The sequence below is a fragment of the Macrotis lagotis genome, chromosome 3 (assembly GCF_037893015.1).
Source record: "Macrotis lagotis isolate mMagLag1 chromosome 3, bilby.v1.9.chrom.fasta, whole genome shotgun sequence".
Classification (NCBI taxonomy): Eukaryota; Metazoa; Chordata; class Mammalia; order Peramelemorphia; family Peramelidae; genus Macrotis; species Macrotis lagotis.
In genome coordinates, this window is record NC_133660.1 from 59,864,957 (window position 1) to 59,887,648 (window position 22,692).

Below are 22,692 nucleotides of genomic sequence, written 5' to 3' on the forward strand. Positions count from 1 at the left end.
CCTGATTCTCCCAGGTACTGTTGCCCCAATTACCACAAATTACTTGCATTTTGTTTGAATATATTTAGCAAGTCTAGACATACATCTTGTTTCCATCTTCACCTACAGAGACTATCAGCCCTTTGAGAGCAGTGTCCTCTTTGTCTCTTTCTGTTCCCATTGTATGCCTGTACCAAGGGCTTATTGAGTGAAGGAATCCACAAAAGCATTTTTTCCAGTCCCCTATCCTGACTTATCCCACAACTTAACAAAAATAAGTTGCAGAGCCAGACTTTTCTACTATTCGATCATGTATTGTTGCTTTTGCTCTGAATATACATGTAAGTTTTCCTAGAAGGTGACTTACCAAGCTCCCGGAACACTCCAGACAAGCTAGATCAATAGTGTTGTTGTTGGCAGTAAGTCACTTAGCAGATTGATGCCTCAGTTTGCTTTTCTATAAAACAAGAATAACAGCATCAGCCTGTCTCACTAATCTGTTCTGCAGAAGGATTACTAAAACAGTTAGCTAATATAGTGTCAAATGAATGTGTATTTGGTTGGGCTAAATATTGAATTATCCCATTAGAAGCAGTTTTTTTCAATATATCATTGGATACTTCTAGAGGCAAGGAAAGTCATTTCTAGAAAGTTTTCTTGGGGCAACTATGTGGCATAATGGATAAAGCACCAGTCCTAGAGTCAAGAAAACCTGATTTAAAAAACTTGTAACAACCTCAAATTCATAATACTAGCTGTATTACCCTGGGCAAGTCACTTCACCTTAATTGCACCACACACACACACACAGACACACACACACACCACACACACACAAACACAAACACACACATACGTTTTCTGGCCAAACTGTTCCTTGGATATTTGAATTCATCAAATAAATTAAATTCAGTCTAATAAAGTGACTATAATGTAAAATATCTACATCTTGAGAACATTTCATTATATCTTATATATCATATTTTAGAGGAATGTATAAGGTTTTAATAATTCATTTAGAAGTTCCCTTCTTGGTCTCAGTTTTTCAACTCCTTTTGAAAACTTAGTTTATTAAAGATATCCTTTTTCTTGGAATTTCATGTATTATAGTTTGTATATATGTGTATCCTACTATAAACTATGAGTTTAGACTTTTTCTAAATTTTTTACTCTAGTACTGAGTTCAATCAAGTCTCTACAATATAAAAGACACTTGTATCACTCAGGTATAATTTATGTCCATATGGATAGAATTTTGTCTAATACCTTGCAATAATACTGGCAAATTATATTTATTCTATTGTCATAACAAAAATTAAGCAGTTATCTCCTCTCATGTTTAAACATACAAACATATAATAGTCATCAACAAAAACTATCATGTTAACAAAAACTGGGAGGAAAATTTTATCCTAAATACTTGACTTTTAACAAGACAGATATAACCAAAAGAATTAACAACCAACAAGCCTGTCCTAAATTCTACCACCATTAGCTCTGGTTTTCTTTTTTCTTTATTCGGTTGTAGTCAATATATATTTATTTCTTATTCTGATGATTGTACTCTGCATCCATCGCCCCATAGTTCTTTCCATTTTTCCCCAAAAGGTGATTATGACCATAATATTCCATTACACTAAAAGACTCCAATTTATTCACCCATTCTTGAATTATTGGACATTTCAACTCTTTGAATTTTTATCTGTTAGAGAGAAGTCATCAATATTTTTGTATAAAAGTTTTTATTGAATAGTGAATCTTTACTTCAATAGCAAAAGTATTTAGATCTATCAAATGCTAGGCCACCCAGTTTCTTTGCTTCTTTATGTTGTATAGCTACTCCTTCCACTGATGAACTTTTTTTTTAAACCAGTTACAAAACATTTTGTTAACTACTGCATTATAATATAATTTGAAATCTGGTACTGCTCAGCCTCCTTCATTGTTATTCTAATCTTCTTTAGATATTGAACATTTTGTTCCTCTATTTGAATTGCATTATTTTATTTTCTAGCTCTATAAAAGTTATCCTTGGGTAGATTGATTGGAATGATGCTAAAAAAATAAATTAATTTAGTTAATAATATCATTTTTACTTGTATTACCAGCCTATCCAAAAGCAATTAATTTTTCTCCAATTACTTAGGTCTGTCTTTATATCTGTAAGTAGTCATTTGTAGTTGTATTCATATAGTTCTAGTCTGTAGCCTAAAATACACTAGCAAGTTTTTTTATATATTTTATAGTTATTTTAAATGGAATTTCTGACTGTCTTGATAGATTTAGTTAGTAATAAATAGAAATAATGGTGATTTATGTAGATTTGTTTTATATCCTGTGACTTTGCTAAACCTAGTCACTTTAAATGGCATTTTGAGTCTCCTAAGTCAGATGAATTACACTCAAGGTGTTGAAAGCACTTGTAGGTGTTATCTTGTCAATTTTTGGCATATTTAAATGAACCATGAAAAGTAGGAAAGGTCCTGGATAATTGGCAAGAGAAAATTTTGTTCTGATTTCCAAAATGGAGAAAAATAACACATCCCTGAAATGCCAGTAAACTGGTTGCTGATCTCCAACAAAATTAAAGGACATTGTGATCATTTAGAAAAGTATACAGTATTTACTAAAGAACCAGGTATGTCAAAATAATCTGATTTCCTTTTTTTGAAAGGATTTTTGTGCAAAACAACAGAGAAGAGGCTTAGAAAAGATGCAACCCAAAATTGCTTAGAGTGATAGTTGACCATGATTTGTTGGATAGATCAAAACCAGCAAAAGTTCACTTGAGATGGCAATCAATATAAAATTCCACATTTAGATATTTTAAAAGTTACACAGGTATTGGATACATATACAGATGTCACCATGTCATTCCTCTGCTCAGTAAACCCCAGTAGTTCCCTCAGCCCACATAACTAAAAGAAATGAATATTTCTTATATTAATAACTAATTATTGTATTAGGACCAAGTTTTTTTTCCCCTTTTCTATTTTCTCATTGAAAAATCAGCCAGTGTGAGAAATCTCTTAGACCAAGATATAATTGATGTGTCTTGAACAAAAATTTGAGTGATCTAAATCATGTACAACTCACCTCCCACTGGATTAACCAATCAAAGGTGATTAGGCAGGAATAACTCTTCTTTGAAGGGCATATATACTGTAACCCTACTGCCAATAGGAGTCTTTGATCTAAGAGATGATTGAATGACCATTCTTTTGTTAATAACCTGCTGGCTTCATTAATAAAATGATTAGATTATCCAGAAAGTGTGTCTCTTAAACTTTTTAATTGTCACATACCTAATCACCTACAAGATGATGCCTTTTCTTCTTCCACAAAATCCCTGCCTTATCAATCCCCTTTGGGCCCTAATCATCTTTTACCTGACTTATAAAAATAACCTTCTAATTCTTCTTTCTACCTCAAGTCTCTCTTCAGTTCAATCTATCTACCGCATAGCTGCCAAAGTGATTTTCCTCTCTACCCCAGTGACTCCCTATCACCTCCAAATGATATTGATATTTATGTATTGAAAGTACTAAATTAACAAACTTGTCCCAATGTATATCTGAACAGCTTTTTGATTGTTAAATTTTCAATTGTATGTTACAAATACTTTTGATATTGATTTTTCTTTTGGTGATTATTTAGCTTTCTGAAAATATGCAGATTAAAATTTGAAGAATGTTGTGCATTTCAGAGAGCCAGTTGTTAAACATTTACCTCCCCCCAAAATTATTCTATCTAATTTGTAAATATCTTTATATGTATATCTTGTGTACCCCATTAGATAAATTCTTACAGACTGACTAATGAGCTTTGTAAAGCGAGGTTACAGACAAGGTTAGATAAATAGATATAAGAATCATCTCCATGCAACTAGTAATGGAACCCAGGATAATGAGATCACCAAGTAAAATAATAATAAAAGGAGATGAGAAGACCTAGGACAGAGTCCCAGGGAATGTCTCCTTCATGTCCTTTATGGTTCAGTCATTCTTGTATTTTCACTTTTTGTTCCCTGCAACATTTTATCTTTCATCCCTTTGCCTTTGAACATGTTGCCTCTTTTCAATAGTCCCTTAACATTCCTGTAATAACATTCCTTAAAAAATTCCTAATAGATATGATTTCTCTCTCATCACATTCAATATGGATCAATGTATACCATGGAAACAATGTAAAGACTGGCAGATTGTCTTCTGGGGGGGGGGTGGAGGGAGGGAAGTAAGATTGGGGGGAAAATTGTAAAACAAAATAAATAAAATCTTTATAAAAAATTCCTAATAGAAAATGTTTATGTAGGACTATCATATAGATAAGGGAATAGGTTGCTTCTCTATTGTCTTAGCCCAGGTGGGTAGAAGTTATAAAGAGACTGATAGCAGTTCATTTGTAAAGAACTTTTCTACTCTTAGATCTGTCCAATGTGGGCCTCCATGGAAAGTAATATGGTGACTGGAAATATTCAAGCAAAGATGATCAGCTATCAGAAATTCTATAGAAGAAATTTCTGAATTGTCCAGGAGGTTATTGGATTAGACAACTACATTCTATGCAGTCTGTGAGTCTAGACCAATTTTAAATAAGTGATTTTTATCATATTGTAACTATTCCTTAATTACTCTCTTAATCAGTTAATCAGCATGCATTACTAGGTGATTTTAATATAGACTTAAATGTTATATGACAAAAGTAGCAGTCCCTTCTCTCAAAAACTATTAAATATTGAACTGGGTATTTAGTGCTCAACTAAAAATATGAAAACTGGAAAGAAAAGATGACATCCTTGGGTGGCTAGGTGGTGCAGTGGATAGAGCACTGGCCCTGGAGTCAGGAGTACCTGAATTCAAATCTGGCCTCAGACACTTAATAATTACCTAGCTGTCTGGCCTTGGGCAAGCCACTTAACCCCATTGCCTTGCAAAAAAAAAAAAAAAACCTAAAAAAAATGACATCCCTCTTCATTTGGGTAAATCAGATTACCCTATGTAACTTTGTAAAATGGTTTTATAACTTCTGCAGTTAAATTTATAAGATTATCATAGTAAAATCTTAGAGATCTGGTTTCTGATCACTTTTTTTTTTGGTCTTTTCGTATGATGTCAGGTGACAGTGGATAGGGTGCTACACCTACAGTCCAAAAGACCTGAGTTCTAATCTGATGTTGCTTGACTTTAGGCAAGTTATTTATCTCAGTTTGTTTCTGTTTCCTCAACTGTAAAGAATAATAACTAGGCTTTGCATGGCTGTGGTGAAGCTCCAAAGAGATGTTTATAAACTGGAGCTTAGGGTCTAGTATATGCTTAATAAAGGCTTTTTAACTTCCCCTTCCCTTCTTCCTTTGTCCATTGACAAAGTTCTTTGGAATTGAGATGACTAAATATTGAAACTGAAATAGAAAAGAATTGCCCAAGTTCACCTGTAGTCTTGAGAAACTTGAAAATGAAAGCATCAGTCATTAAATACTTCTCATCAACCTACTATGTGCCACAGATTGAACTAGACAGTGACAATACAAAGACCAAAAATGAGCCACTCAGAACTCAAGAAACATGATTCTATTATACTCTCACTTTTTGTGCTATGTTCACTAGAACATACCTTCTCTCTGTATGTCTGAAAATTGCAGTTGAGCCATGAATCAGAACTTAGCATGATAGAGCCTTCCCACTGGTTTTTTAAATGGATAATTTGAAAATATGTATATTTAATTATATTAATCTCTCTGCTTAACAGTGATAAGCAACCTGATGGCTCTGTGCCTTCCTGTTGATGAATGGGGCTTCAATTGTATTGTCTTTACAGCTTCCCTAGAATAGAATATAAATGCCTAGGATGACTCTCCTCTTACCGTTATTTCCAAAATATATTTAATGTCATAAAAGACCAGTGGGTTGCAGACAGGTAGATTAAAGGGTTGCAAACCACTTTTCAGTTAAAAAGCTAATGAAAAGTGGAAGGGTCCAGGATTTAGTGTACAGAGTAAGTGCATGAATCAGCTATAATTGGGAAATACGTAGCAAAGTAAAGAAAAATACAATTGAACATAAATATATAATTTAAATTATATAAATTTTACTTTTATAATGTAAATGTAAAATATATATATATATATATGTATATATATAATATATTCCAATAATCTTCTCTACCTCAGACCAGTACAAACATAGTGAATTTGTTTTAAAACTGAAAACAAAAAATAGAGAAAACATTCTAGACACAGGTCTTTAAATTCTTATATGTTCTTTCTAAACCCTTCTCAAATTCCTTTAAAAAATGCTGTGGTACTATAGTGCCATTGTTATTGAATTATTAAAACAGATAGGGGATAAAAGCATTAATTTATTTAGTTGAAAGATTTTCTCATTCTTTATCAAAGGTGATTTTAAGTCTTGGTTATTTTTAGAAAGGAAGTAATCTTAGGCCAAAACAAATTTCTCTGGTAACCATTATCATTGGAACAGCAGCTTTAAACCAAACAAATTTATATTTTAATTATTTAAGAGATTTAATTTTCTTTGTTGCCCATGAAAATGCAGGTGTTGTTAATTATAATTATTATTTTTGATGGAGATTATTGAGTCAGCTATTATCACATTAGCGTTTTGCAGCCCTTGTGATGTTCTAGTTGAGAAATTTAGTCTAGGTCTGGCATAAGTCTTTATCTTTTGATACTCCTGTTAAAAAGCTTCTTCTGTTCATAAGAAATCAGATAATCCAACTTTGAATCATGTTTCAGATATGATTGAGAGAGAGAAAGAATTTTGCCTTCTTCCAGGAGATGGATATTATAATTAAAGGCAAAAACATTTTCAAGTTTCATTTCACTCAATAAGAAATTATATTTTTCCCAATTTATTATTAAAAGCTGTTCCTCTGAATACAGTCAGTACACAGATATTAATTAAGTCTTTATTATGTACCAGATATTGTACCAAGTGCTGGGGATTTGAAGGAATTTGCATTCTGATTAGAGAGGCAAACTGCAAATAACTAGGTCTTTGTATGATATATTTTTGTTGTTGTTGTTCAGTTGGATCCAATTCTTTGTAAATTCATTTGGAGTTTTCTTGGCAAAGATGTTTGCCATTTCCTTCTCCAGATCATTTTATAGATGGAGACACTGAAGTAAATAGGGTTTAGGGTTAAGTGACTTGACAGGGTAATTAGTGTTGGGGTCAGACTTGAAGTCATGAAGAGGAGTCTTCCTAATCCAAGTCCAGTGCTCTCTTCACTGTGCCACTGCAAGATAAATAAAAATGAAAGGTGAGCTCTGATGGGAAGACAGGAGGGGCAGGGAAAATCAGAGAAGGCATCCTGAAAATGGTGAGTTTGAGCTGAGTCTTGAGGAAGTTTGTTGTTTGAGTTTGTTGTGGTGGTCCCATCCTATTGTACATATAGCCAATCGAGCATTGGTGATAAAAGGTTAGAGTTTGGAAGAGGGACCCAGCCTGATAGCCATCTCATTGGGATGTGAAGATATATATGTATATGTATATATATACATATATATATATGTATATATATACATATATATATATATATGTGTATATATATATATGTATATATATACATATATATATACACATATATATATATATGTATATATATACATATATATATATATATATATATATATTATTGACCAACACTAAAAAGGTATATGTCTTGAGTGGAAGAAGGCAAACTCTTTGGGCTGCAGAAAGGGGAGATTTCAGGAGACTTGGCCCATAAGCTTTGTTGTGAAGGATGGAGGTATCACTGCTGCCACATTTTACCCAGGTTTCCAGAGATAGAAAAAATTATTTGTGAAAAGATTACCACCATCTTCCTATATAGAGAATAGGACCAAACAATAAACAAATTGGAACTAAACTTAGGGAAAGAATGGCCTTGGAAATGAAGTAACACTGACAAAAACATAACAAGTTGTTCTGCTCATGATAATTAGATCAAGTCTAAAGACATTTATTAAGCATCTTCTGTATTTCAGACTCTAAACTGGGGATACAAATAAAGGTAGGGGGGAGAAGTCCCTTCCCTCAAGGAACTCACAAAATCTAATGGGAAGAGGGGAAGAGTTTATGCAAATAATTATATACAAACAAGATAGAAAGAGGATAAATTGGAGGTAATCTCAGAAGAAAGACACACATTAAGAGAGACTGAAAATGTCTTCTTACAAAAGGTGTCATTTAAGTTAGGAATTCAGGAAAGTCAGGAGGCAGAGGTCAGAAGAGAGAATTCCAGGTACTGGAGCCACCATTATTATATGAAAAAAAATACAGGAAGGAAGTTGGTTCATAGAGTATTTGGAGTGGATAAGTTATAAGAAGACTGGAAAGATAGGAAGGAATTAAGTTGTAAAGAGCTTTAAAAGTCAAACAGGATTTTATATTTGATCCTGGAGGCAATAGGGAACCACTACTTACAATAGGCAATCAATTTTGGCTGAATGATGATGTTTGTGCTTCATTCTCAAAGAAGACCTCAGTATCAGGGAGGTGGTATCATGACAAGCATGTGAACTGGATTTGAGTGTGGGGAGGCTATGCTAAGTCAACAGCCTCATTTTTTCCTCCAGAGCCATCTGAGTCCAGTGGCCAGATATGGATCAGGACAACTTGGAGATGGCCCTGGATGTGAGGTAATCAAGTAGCTTACTCAAGGTCACACAAGTGTCTGAGGCTGGATTTGAACTCCCATTCTGATTCCAAAACCTAGCTGCTGAATGAATCCCAGTGAATGAATGTGGTCCAATTAAGACTTTGACCTTGAATCTGGATTAAAGTGCTAATAACCTTCATGAGTTTCATAAAGCTGAGCCTCTGGCTTTCCTTCATCTACTTAATAAGATCCTTGGCCAAATAAAGGAAGACGATTTCCTAATGATCTAGAAACAAGCTCATTAAGAGCTAATCCTGAAAAATCTTTTTTTTAATGCATTTCTTTTAAATTATTATGGAGAATTCCTCATTCTTCTTTGATCTCTCTCTCTCTCTCTCTCTCTCTCTCTCTCTCTCTCTCTCTCTCTCTCTCTGCATAACTGGGAAACCATAAGGAAGATCAGGATATCCTTGAATAATTCAGTTTTCCTGGTATGGGCAACTCTTCTCTCATGACCCCCCTTCCTTCATACACTGTTCCCTCGATCAGAAACTTTTTTGTTAGGTAAGTTTTTAATGGCTGAGGGAAATTATTCTTGGTTGGAATTTGAGCTCCTGTGGCTTTCAGCCTTCACTTGTAAAGTGGTATTTTACCCAGCTTCTGTTCCTACTATTTCATGAGATCCAATCTTTTTATTTGCAGATGCTATTTTTTTTAGTTACGTGATTCTGTTTATTTATTTTATATTATTACAATAATCTTTTTTTAGTTACTTGATTCTGTTTATTTATTTTATATTATTACAATAATTTTGTTGTGAGAATAATCATGAACCCCCCTCCCCCCACCAAAAAAAGATGAGGAACTTCAATAATAGAGAGAAAGAAAAAAATAGGTGTATTTCAGTCTGTATTCAGATTCCAGTGGCACTCTCGCTGGTATGAGTTGCCTTCCCCATCATAGCCACCAAGAAGTTGTTTCAATATTTTTCCCACAGTCACTATTACTAGCTGTATTTCCCTCCACTCTATTCCTTCCCCACTTCCATTTTTTCTGTTCTCTCTCTCTCCTTTCACCCGGTCCCTGATCAGAAGTGTGTTGTATCTGAGTATCCTCTCCCACAATCTTCCCTCTCTTCTATCACCTATTCCCTCCTTCCCTTTCCCCATTCTCCTTTATCCCATCCCTTTCTTCTGATTTTTCTCTAGGGTAAGATAGATTTCTATACCCTATTAAGTGTATATGTTCTTTCCTCTCTGAGCCATTTCTGATGAGAATGAAAGTTCACTCATTCCCCCTCACCTTCCCCCATTCCACTCCATTGTCAAACCTTCCTCTTGATTCCTATGTGAAATATCTTAGCCCCTACTTCCTCTCTTTTCCCTTCCTCCCAGTACTTTCCTTTATTACCCATTGACTCTGTCTTTTTACTATATTATACCATTATATTCCACTCCTTCCTGTGCCTTGTCTATATATGCTCCTTCTAACTGCTCTTATAAATGAGAAAGTTCATATGAATTATCAGTATCTTCTTCCCATGCAGGAATACAAGCAGTTCAACATCATTAAGTTCATCATAACCAGTCCCTCTCTTCCACTCCCTCTATGCTTCACTAGAGTCCTGTACTTGGAGGTCAAACTTTCTATTCAGCACTGGTTGTTTCAATAGGAAAGTTTGAAAATCCCCTGTTTCATTGAAAGTCCATCTTTTCACCTGAAAGAGAATGTTCAGTTTTGCTGGGTAGTTGATTCTCAGTTGTAAACCAAGATCTTTTGCCTTCTGGAATATCATATTCCAAGCCCTATGTATGAGCCTCAGTGTAGATATTGCCAGATCCTGTGTAATCCTGACTATGGAGCCATGGTAGTTGAATTGTTTGTTTCTGGCAGCTTTTAGTATTTTCTCTTTGATTTGGGAGTTCTGGAGGTTGGCTATAATATTCCTGGAAGTTTCTCTTTTGGAATCTTTTTCAGGAGATCAGTAAATTCCCTCAATTTCTATTTTACCCTCTGCTTCTAGGATCTCAGGGTAATTTTGCTGTATTATATCATGAAAAATGAAATCTAGATTCTTTTTCTGATTGTGACTTTCAGGTAGCCCAATAATTTTAAAATTATCTCTTCTGGATCAAAAGATCTGGATCTCTTCTGGTCAGTTGTTTTTCCAATGAGATATTTTACATTTTCTTCTAATTTTCGATTTTTTTAGTACAGTTTTTTTTTTCTTCCTGAATTCTCACAAAGTCATCAGCTTTCTTTAGTTCCATTTTGCATTGAGTATTTTGGTCCTCAATGGGACAAAAGTAATTTTCTATGGTCAGATTCTTCTTTTTTCTCTTGTTTGCTCATTTCCTCAGCCTATGACTGATTTACTGCACTTCCAAGGCTTTGGAGGTTTTGGGGGGGACAATCCACAAGGATCTTAATTCCTCCAAGGTCTTATGAGGGTTTTCAGGCTCTCCCCCCTGGCCTGGAGCTGTGAGGAGGGTCTCTGCTCTGCTATGGTGGTGTTGGGGGCCCAGATTGCAACCTAGATCTGAGTGTGGGCAAACGACTGAGTCCTGCCCCAGGGAAAGCAGAGAGACTTCTGCAGTCCCCCTACCCCCTTACCATCTATGGATTGAAAGCTCTGGATGTGCTGGGTGGTCTTGCTGACTACCGCTGCAGGTTCTTACCACATGGCTGCTCTGATGCTCGAGCTCCACTCCACACTCACTCTGATATGGCAGGGTTATCTAACTACCCCTTCTAGCTGTTTCCGATAATTAAACCACCCCTTCTGTCATGGACCCAGGCACCTGGCAGGCTGGGCTGTGTTGTGCCTTGCAGCTGTGCTGTGGCTTTTTCCAACCCCTGGACCCAGTGGAACAGATCTGTCTTGGAGACAGTTTAGTCTTTGAGTGGGAAATTGTATCATTCAGTCTTTCTTTGGGTTCTGCCCCTTTAGATTTTGGCTAGAGTCATAATTTGATGGCTTTCAGAGTTTTTTGGAAATGACTTTCTGGGAATTCCTGCCTTCATACCCACCACCTTGGTTCCACCACCCCCCCAAAGATGCTGTTTTAAATAAAGATTTGTATATAGCATTAATAGAGCGAGGACCCTGGAGTTTTGAGGATCTGAGTTCAAATCCAGACTCAGGCTGACCTTGGGCAAGTCACTTAACCTTGTTTGCCTCAGTTTTCTTGTCTCTAAAATGATCTGAAGGAGATGACAAACTTTTTTACCAAGAAATCCCCAAAATACCCTAGGAGGGAGTCAGCAGGACCACCCAGCACATCCAGAGCTCCAAACCAATAGACAGTAAGGGGGTAGGGGGAGACTGCAGAGGTCTCTCTGCTTTCCCTGGGGCAGAACTCAGTCGTTTGCCCACACTCAGATTAAGGTTGCAGTCTGGGCCCCCAACACCACCATAGCCCACTGTAGGTTCTCACCACAGGGCTGCTCTGATGCTAGAGCCCTACTCTGCACTCACTCTGATACAGCAGGGTTATATCCTAGAGTATTTTGAATACAGATTCTAATGTCTTTTCCCTGTCCATTTGTTAAAAGCCTAATTGCAAGTTTTGGTCTCTGTCACAGACTCTCTCTCTCTTCAAGGTTTTGACTAGAATAAGTCATATGAGATTGATCTATACTCAAGGCAGAAAATCCAGGATTATTGCCATAAACAACAAGAACAGAAAAAGGAAACCTTATTTCCAACTCATTTCCAGCCCAACTCATATAGTCGGAAAGCTTCATGATATCATGTATTCTTGGCTTCTAGAAACTATTGTCACCCATATGAAGTAGGTGATTCGGCTAAGAGATTATCTTGAAAATACTTTGACAGAACATGGTTCAAAATGGCCCAGGCCAGAAGGCTCTCTTGCTGTTCACTTTGTGACCCCATTTCTGGACAGAGATGCTACAGTGATTTGCCATTTCCTTCAACTCATTTTGCAGATGAGAAAAATGAGACAAGTAGGGTGAAGTGTCCCCCAGGTCAAAAGTGTGGAAGGTCAGATTTTACTTATGATGACGGGTCTCCAGACTTGGACTACTCACCATGCCACCTCAATGCCTTCTAATAGGTTTTCCAAAAGACATATTTCAGAGTGGCCCATGCCAGAAGGGTCTCTGAGTATTAGCTAAGCGAGGGGTGCATTGAAGGTTTTATATCATTCCAATTTAAGATTATTTTATAGGTTTAATGTCTCTCCTTAGAATTTTCCTTTTTGCTTTTCACTGAGTCTTTCTTTGCTCTTCCTATTTTGTTGCTTCTAATTTTCTATGGGCTAGTAGATCGGATAATTGAGCTCATTAAAACTGTGTCTAAATAGTTGTTCATACCTTGATACAGAGCTCCCACAACTAATGTACTACCCCGAGGATGTCATTAACAGCTGGGAAAGACCCAGATATATGAAAATGTTTATGGAAGCATATTTGTGATAACAAAAAGCTTGAAATTCAGTGCAGTTCAACTTAGCAAGCTTCTTATGAGTCAGGTACCAGGCTAGAAGACCTGGAGAGAGAAAGAAACAAAAAGGTAATAACCCTTGACCTCAGAGCTTACATGCTCTGTAGTCAGATAAGCAGATCAAGTGGCATATGAATATTATAAAATATCATTGGCTTATAGGAGCATCTAGGTGGCGCAGTGGATAAAGCACCGGCCCTGGAGTCAGGAGTACCTGGGTTCAAATCCAGTCTCAGACACTTAATAACTACCTAGCTGTGTGGCCTTGGGCAAGCCACTTAACCCCATTTACCTTGCAAAAAAAAAAAACCTAAAAAAAATATCATTGGGTTATAAGAAGGGACTGGTCTATCCAGGATCGTATGCGTAGGGCATAGAACTGGTGTCATGAAAACAAGTTCAAATTTGACCTCAGATATATAGTAATTAGGGTGACTCTGGGTAAGTCCCTTAGCCTCTATTTCCCTCAGCAATAAAATGGGAATCCTAGCACCTAGCTCCCATGGTATCTCCCAGTGAGATAATCATTATAACTGAGAAAATTATAAAATAAAATAATTGTACAGAATTGAGCACAAAGCAAGTGTGTTCACTATCTTCTTCATCATCATTGCTATTATTATCATTGTTATCATGATCACCATCATCATCATCATTAGCGAAGCGGGGAGATGGACCCAGGTTCTCTGTTGCTATATCTGGTACTCTTTTAGAATACTCTGGCCAAATGGAATAATAAATGTAAAATACTGTGGAAATAAGGTGATATTTATAAAGCTCTCTTTAAATGTCAGATGCTGCAGTCCTGGTTTACCAATGAAGTTGTCTTTTTTTGTTTTTTGTTTTGAGCCTGGATGCCAGCTGCCCTTTCTTTTTTTTAATTGTTTTATTAAAGATTTTATTTATTTTGAGTTTTACAATTCTTCCCCCAATCTCACTTCCCTTCCCCCATCCCCCCCACAGAAAGAAATTTGTCAGTCTTTGTTTTCATGTTGTACATTGATCCAAATTGAGTGTGATGAGAGAGAAATCATATCCTTAAGGAAGAAACAAAGTCTAAAAGATAACAAGATCAGACAATAAGATATCTGAGGGTTTTTTTTCTAAATTAAAGGGAATAGTCCTTAAACTTTGTTCAAACTCCACAGTTTTTTCTTTGACTACAGATGTTATTCTCCATTGCAGACAGCCCCAAATTGTCCCTGATTGTTGCACTGATGGAATGAGCATGTCCATCAAGGTTAATCATTACCCCCATGTTGCTGTTAGGGTGTACAGTGTTTTTTCTGGTTCTACTCATCTCCCTCAGCATCAGTTCATGCAGATCCCTCCATCTTATCTGAATTCCCGTCCCTCCTGGTTTCTAATAGAACAATAGTGTTCTGTCACATACACATACCACAGTTTGCTAAGCCATTCCCCAATTGAAGGACATTTACTTGATTTCCAACTTTGCCACCAGCTGCCCTTTCTTAAGACTATGTCCTATTCAACTGCCAATGTATCCTCACCTTCTGATGGGAACACTAAAACCAACCCCATTTAGCAGTGATCAGGACCAGCTGGCCAGTGACACCACTGTTTCTACTGGCTACTTTGCAGCCCTGTCAGTAGCAACATGTATACAAAGTCAAGGGATTTGGTTTTCACTGGCCCTTTTCAGCTAAAGCAACAAATTTGTTTAGTGTCTGTAACCATGAAGAATAGCTTTGTGTAGGGCAGGGTTAAGGTTAATGCACTGGAAAGTTAGTGGATTTACTTCTTTGAAATATCAATATTAAATTCCTGTTGTTTCCAGTTAAATAATATTGCCTCAATTTATGCAGAGGAATTTTACCTGGTTGCCTTGTATGGCTACATGAGCAAGGTGAACTTTGGACATGAATAACTGAGGGCTCAATCTTTCTTTTTTAAAAACTTGGAACAGAATTTTCCCAGATTGATGTTTGAGTTCATCTTTTTCTTCAAATACAAATTGGAAAATATTAGGAAAAACAACAGAATTGGAATCAGAAGATTTCTGTCCAAATCAGATTCAGATATTTATTAACTCTGTGCCAGTGGGAAACATAAATGAAGCCTCTGAGGCTCAGTTCTCTCACCTGTAAAATGGGGATAATAATTCTTGTAGAGAAAGAGATCATGCTGTAATAGGAAAAACACAAGATTTGAAGTCATATATCATATGGACTGCGGTCCTGTTTCTGCCACTTATTACCTGTGTGGCCTTGCCTAAGGCACTTCACTCTTCTGAAGCCCCGTTTCTTCATCTGTAAAATAAGGAGGTCGAATGAGATGTTTTCTGAGGCCCCTTACAACTCCTAATTTATGGCTTAGAACTTATGCAGCTTTTTTAAAAATTTATTTAATTGTGTTTGTTGCAATGAGATTTGATCTATTTATCCACCCATGAAAGTCACTAACTCCCTCATTGCCAGGCACTCCTGTAAATGGTAAATGAGTAAGTACTTAATTATGCAGCAATGAGATAGCATCTGGAACTCCCTGACTTACTGGAGAAGGTCCAACTACATGTAAACTAGGGAAGCAACTTTTAAGAATTGCCTTGGAGCCTTCCAGAAACTGCAGATGTCCCTCCTTTGCTCTCAATACAGTTCTCTTCACCTAAGTGTTCATCCCAACAACCTTTACACTGTGTAACTCTATATGCAGCCATCCCAAAGGGCATCTCAGCCCTCAGATATTCTGTTCATGTATGTATTGCTTCCCTTTCCTCCATTTTGAAAACATAATATATTACTTTCCCATCCTTTTATTTCTCTCAGTAGAGTACTGTAGGATAGGTTGGAGTTGAGTAAAAAATATATTAATAATGACTGTTATTGATAATATTAATCATATGGTCAATAGCATTGATTAGCTATATTACTATTAATAATTATAGCACTATTTACCTAACTTTAATTTGACATTTTATAAATAATAATAGCTACCATTTATATAGCACTTTAAGGTTTGCAAAGTGTTTGCATTTGATTCTCACAACAAGCCCAGGAGACAGTAAAGTTTAGTACCACCATTTTACAGATGAGGAAACTGAGATACAGAGAGGTTAAATAACTTTCCCAGGGCAATCCAACTAGAGAATGTCTAAGGCAGGATAAGTCCTGGACCCAGGTCATACCCATTTAATATAGAACAGTCGCTAGAACAGGGGAACTAAAAGAACCTAGAAAACACTTTAGTCAGCCACCACTTAGTCTCATTGCCAGATGATGGGACATGGCAGGCAAGACAAGACTGCCTTAGAAAATGAATTAATTTGTTACAGAAAAAGATAGTCAATGGTGAGTATAGTAAAAGGAAAAGAAGAAATGAAGAAACAATTTTGCACAATGCTTTGTATGAGAACTAATTAAAATACTCCATTCCAAGAACATTTCGAAATGAATCTGGAAAGAACACAACAGATTAAAAAATAATAATAATAAACAAATTCAAAGACAGTGTCAGCTTTTCTATAACAGACTTTTTTCTCAAGTTGATGAAGCATATTTTATATTTTGGTGTATCATAAACTCCTGATGTGTTACATGAAGAAGTAGAAATAATAAGAATAATAATAATAAGGAATACAAATACATCAGAGGTTTTTGCATTTTGAAGGAATCAAGGAACCTGAAAGAGGTTGGTAGGCTGTTAAAATAATCCAGCTCCAGAAGTTTTAACCTGGACACTCTGAATTTTATCTTTTTAAAGTATTTTGTTAACCATATTATAATATAATTTCATTTCCTTTGTCATCCTACTTATTTTATTTTATATATTTAAAAGCATTATTTTATTTTTTTTAGGTTTTTTTTTTTTCCAAGGCAATGGGGTTAAGTGGCTTGCCCAAAGCCACACAACTAGGTAATTAGAAAGTATCTTGAGGCTGGATTTGAACTCAGGTACTCCTGACTCCAGGGCGGGTGCTCTATCCACTGTGCCACCTAGCCGCCCCAAAAAGCATTATTTTAAGAAGGGGTTCACTAGACCACCAAAGGAGTTCATGACACTAAGAAAGTCAGAACCTCTGGACTGGCCAGAGAACTTTCACTGGGTGGTTGAGGGAGAAATAGAAAGAATCTCCTTGTGACTTTGGCATCCAGTTGTTCCTAGTGTTACAGAGTGAGAAAGGAGCTAAATTTTACTTTAGAAAACTGGATTCAACCACTGCTAGATCTGTATCCCAAAAACATTTTTTTTAAAAAAGGAAAAGCGTCTATATTTTTTTTTTAATTTTTAAAAAATTCGAAATCGAAGGGAGTGGGTAATGACTGAACACTTTATTTTATATGATTGTGATGGAATGAATGCTTGTGCTATAAGAAATAATAAGGAGGAAGCTCTTAGAAAAACCTGGAAGACTTACATGAACAAATTGCTTACATTTTCAATGAGGCAGAGAAGAAAAGGAAGGAAGGAGAGATTTGAAATGCAAATTTCTTGAAAGTGTTATAAAAATTGTTTTTACATGTAATTGTGAAAAAATAAAATATTAATTTTTTAAAAGGAGGCGATTCAACTCTTTACTCACACTCCCTAATAACTACAAACAAGTCACATAATCTCTCTGAGGTTCAGTTTATGTAATGGGAATGATATTTACACAATCATGTAAATTTTTCACAGAAAGCCTACAAGAGTTAATATTTACCTCTAAATTTAATGTGCATAATAACCCCTAAAACCCCAAAACATGAAAGAGAACAAAGACTTAAATGTGATTGGCACTTTTTAATTTTCTTATAATAAATGTCCCTTATCCTTCTATTGGCCATCTCCTTCCCTCCAAAATATAAAACTTTGAAAAGAAAGGGATGGGCTGAGTTTGATTGAGACAATAAGATATACCTTTCCATATAAGCATGAACAGACGATAGTAATGAATTCCTCAACATCACAAATAATCATATTAATATTAATAGTGTTTTTACTAATCCGTTGCTTTTTTATTCTGTTATATTTTTATTTTAAGAAAGTTATTACACTTTTTGGAGCAGAGACAGGGAAGAGTCAATCAAATCTCACTCCTCTGTCCCTGTCACATCAGAGTTATCTCTGAATATTCATTCCCTCTGACTCATATCAATGAGTCCTTCTTTGTAAATTAAAAAAACAAACAAACACAGCTATGTAGAAGCAGCCAACTCAGTGAACAGCAAAAAGAAAAAGGGAAGCATGTTTTATGTTGACATTACTACAGTCATGTACATTGTTTTCTTGATTTTGCTTGCTTTTCCCTACATTTTCATAAAATTCTGTTTTTCTGAATTCTTCATATACTTCATTTCTTTTTTTTTTTTAAGATTTTTCAAGGCAATGGGGCTAAGTGGCTTGCTCAAGGCCACATGGCTAGGTAATTATTAAGTGTCTGAGGTCAGATTTGAACCCAGGTACTCCTGACTCCAAGGCCGGTGCTCTATTCACTGCGCCACCTAGCTGCCCCCATATACTTCATTTCTTAAGGCTTAACAACATTACATTACATTCTGTGCACTTTATTTTATTTATTTTATACACTTTATTCAGCCATTCCCTAATTTTTAAACATCCACTTTGGGTTTTTTTTTGGGAGGGGGGTTTCTGCCACAAAAAAAAAATGTGACTTGAATGCTTTGATTCACAAAGTTCTCTCTCCCAATATTGTTCATCCTATGGATTCAGCTGTGAAACATTGCCTCTCCAACATTGACCTCTTCTTTTATTGTCTTAGCCAATTTGTTGAGTGTGTCACACTTGTTGTAAATGTTCATTTCTCTTATTAGTGTGATCTAATAATAAAAACTAATAGTTAACACTGTGCTAAGTGCTTTATAAGTATCATCTCATTTGGTCCTTACAACAACCCTACAACATAAGCACTATTATTATCCTTATTTTACAAATGAGGGAAACAAATAGTGGTTCAGTGACTTGCCTAATCACACAACTAGCATGTTTCTGAAGCAGGATTTTGAACTCAGATTTTCCTGATTGCAAATCTGATGTTCTATCCATGGGCCATCTAGCTACCTAATGAACTGGTTTTTTTTATTGTAATTCTATTGAAAATTTCATAACCTTTAAGAAAGTGTGCCTTTGGGGGCACAGTGCTTCATTAGCAGGAATTTCTTTTTTAACAGCAGGCCTATTGTTAGATGTTGTTTTTAATATTTGGAGGAGGTAGAGAAAGTTGGTGATGATGTTTTGGTTTAAATAAAGTTACCATTCCAGGTCTACATTTTGTTTGATTTCATTCCCTATACAGAAATTGACATCGAGCGTTGTGTCCGTGAATCAATCAATTTGTTTTGCTGGACTCCCAAAAGTGCTACTTACAGACAACATGCCCAACCCCCCAAACAATCTTCTGACAACAATGGGGTGAGGAATTCCACGCCTTATTTCTCCGTTGACTCTCAGGATACTCCCAAGACAGACCTGGTATGTTTGCATCTTAATTCACCTAATCACACATAGAATTTGTTAACCTTATCATTTATATGCTTTATAATGTAAACCTATTTTGCAAAGCACTTGGATTCTTTTGTTTATATATGATGAGGTCATTGTCCAGTAGTATTTTCTGATTATTTCAGTTGGGCAGTTTTTTCCTATTTAGATCTGTAATGAACCTGTGAGATTTAGTCCAACACCTTCATTTTACAGGTAAGGAAACTGAGATCCAGATTGGCTAAAACCCCCAGGTTATAATTAGTAAGCTGCAGAACCAGGTTTTGAATTCAGGTTTTTATGACCCCAAATTCATTGCTTTTGGTAAATTCATTTATGTTAGCTTCCTTGTGAAATAATTTTAGAAGAATGAATGTCCCCAAAGAGGATCAGAGAATAAATCCAAACTGGAAATGTGTGCTTCTTTATGTTGCTTGACAATTGAACCAATGTTTTAGGAAACAGTGAAAGTCAAAATTTTTATTTTTATTTTTATTTTTAATTAAAAAGAAATATATTTTCTATATAATAACTTTTAAGACTATCAGTTTAATTCTTTATATCTTTTAAAATGTCTTAAACTGGGGCAGCTAGATGGCACAATGGATACAGCACCAGCCCTGGAGTCAGGAGTACCTGAGCTCAAATCCGGCCTCAGACACTTAATATAATTACCTAGCTGTGTGGCCTTGGATGAATCACTGAACCCCTTTGCCTTGCAAAAAAAACAAAACCAAAAAAGTCTTAAACTTCTAGAAATACTGTAATTAATTGTGTTCTACAAAAGTGTCTTACATTTTGCCCACATGAAAAGATACATATTAATGAAGTTACTTTAACTTAAAAAAGTAAACAAAAGAAGAATTTTTTTAAATCGTATATTGGTGCATTTTTCTTTTTCTCCTTTAACATATTGAAAACATTTAATATTTTATATATATATATATAATTATACATATATATCTTAATTTATACCATACAAATTAATTCTATATTCAGCCTCCATCTCTTTCCTGAGTTCCTTTATTTAACATATACACAAATAATGAATTAATCTATGATTATAACTATCTTATATGCCCCTCTATCAACAACAACAAATTTTATTTATTAAGTGCCACATAAACATGGCCCTGATTTTGTTCACAGACATAATCCCTTTTCTTAGAACAGGATTTCTTAACCTGGGATCCAGAGACCCTAAAAGAACATATATATATATATATATATATATTCCTCTTTCTTAGAACAAGGGTACTTAACCTGGGATCCAGAGACCCTATCCATGTAGATAGATTTCAGAAGCTCTATGAACTTTGGTGGGAGAAAAAAAAAATCACATTTTTTATTTTCACTAACTTTTCTTTTCCTTGGTAATCATATATATTTTATTTTTTACATTTAAAATCATGATTGTGATAAGAGTTCCATAGGCATCACCAGGTTGCCAAAGGGGTCTTTGACAGACTCGAAAAGGGTTAAGAATTCCTGAAAGCCTGAATCCTAAACTGAATCTGTAATTTTGAAAATATAGCTAATATTTGACACATCAAAGGCTTGTGACAATAAATCAAAATATAGACTACTAAATAAACATTTAGAAATATATATGCATTGGAAAGTTTGAATTACTTTTTGCAAATAGGTTAATATTAGGAATTAACATCTTTCTTGTAGTGAGAGAAATAATTGCTTAAACAAATGGTTAGTTATTTGGGAAACAGAAAACAGAAGGAAGGAGGTGAGAATATAGCATATACTCTGACAACTTGGAAAGTAGGAAAGCTGTAAACCAGTGAAAGCTTGGAAAAGCCAATTTATTAAACTTTAGAAAAGCTCCATTATACAGTGAAATGTAGTATATTCTTATTTCAGATCCTGTGACAAACAGGAAATGGCCACAGGAGATAGTAAGATTACCATAGTGATAACATCTCATATTTATATGGTAATTTTCATTTTTGGTCTACAAATCTCCTTCTTCACAAACCCTATAAGGAAGGTGGTGCAATAGTTGTTTTGCTCATTCTGTAGATGAGAAAAATAGAGGCTTTTGAGAGGTTAAGTGATCATAATCATTTATATTTGTCAAGTTGAACTGAATTCCATACATTCTCTCAAAAAAAAAATTCAACTTGTTTTTAAATGTGGTTTACAGATTATGGCTATCACACTGACATCCCAAGTTATGGAGGTTTTATCATTTAATATTTTTAAATTGCAAAGGCTTAATGAGAATAAATGATCTCTAAAGGCTGCTTCCCACTCTGAATGTCCAATCCTATAAAGATCCTTTATTTCCAAATAATTTCTAATTATAATCACATGGGCCATCGAAGTATGTCCCTTGTTTTCTTGGGTTCCTCCCCAGCCTTGGAAGGTTTTGCTGCTGGTATTGTTTCTGTTGCTGAGGCTCCAGTATCAGTGTGAGAGGGGCATCCCTTCCAGAATCGAGGGCCTCCTGGTGCCTTTCCTTTCTGATTTGCCAGCTCCCCATCATAGAACCCGAACCTTGGGCAAGGAGGGTCCTCAGAGGACTGAGGAGGTCTATCTAGTGTCCTTCCCCGCACCCCAGTATAGCATTTAGACTTGGATTTCCAGTGACCTTTGCCTTTTTGTTTTAGAACTATTCTGATCATAAGCTTCTTAAAGAATGTGCCAGTAGAGTTATTTCATCTGGTGCCAAGGCTTCCCTCATCCACTTCTTGCCTTAAACAGTGAAGCACTTTGGACTGAGTAGACACCCAGAACTTATCCAAGGGATTTGTATGCCATAGGCCACTGAAAATCATGTCCCCTTTGTTTTACTCTCCATGGCAGACTGAGCCTATATTTATGATATGTGTGACATGACTTTTAACAAAATTAATAGCTATTTGCTTTAAGGATAGGATTTTCTGGCACAAAAAATATATTCATTTTTAAAAGTAATATTGAGGGGGCAGCTAGGTGGCGCAGTGGATAGAGCACTGACCCTGGATTCAGGAGGACCTGAGTTCAAATCCAACCTCAGGCACTTAATAATTTCCTAGCTGTGTGGCCTTGGGCAAGCCACTTAACTCCATTGTCTTAAATAAAAATAAAAAATTAAAAGTTATATTGAGAAGGATGTTGTCTCCCCTGTAGCCTGAATGGCTGCTCACCTTGCCCATACAAGCCCCTGGGCTGGGCTCCATATATATTTATGT

At 35.6% G+C, this 22,692-nt stretch overlaps 1 protein-coding gene across 4 annotated transcripts in view; it reads left to right on the forward strand.

Moving 5' to 3' along the window:
- TBCK (TBC1 domain containing kinase) overlaps positions 1–20,397 on the forward strand; it is a 198,528-nt gene extending 178,131 nt beyond the window's left edge. For 2 of the 4 annotated variants that reach the window (XM_074228748.1, XM_074228749.1), the window contains exon 23: positions 19,320–20,396. In XM_074228748.1, coding sequence (XP_074084849.1) covers positions 19,320–19,531 — 212 coding nt within the window. In that variant the 3' untranslated portion in view covers positions 19,532–20,396. Of the gene's footprint in view, positions 1–19,319 lie in introns of all 4 variants that reach the window. The other 2 variants (XM_074228751.1, XM_074228750.1) reach the window with 1 other exon arrangement.
- The last annotated feature ends 2,295 nt before the right edge of the window (positions 20,398–22,692 follow it).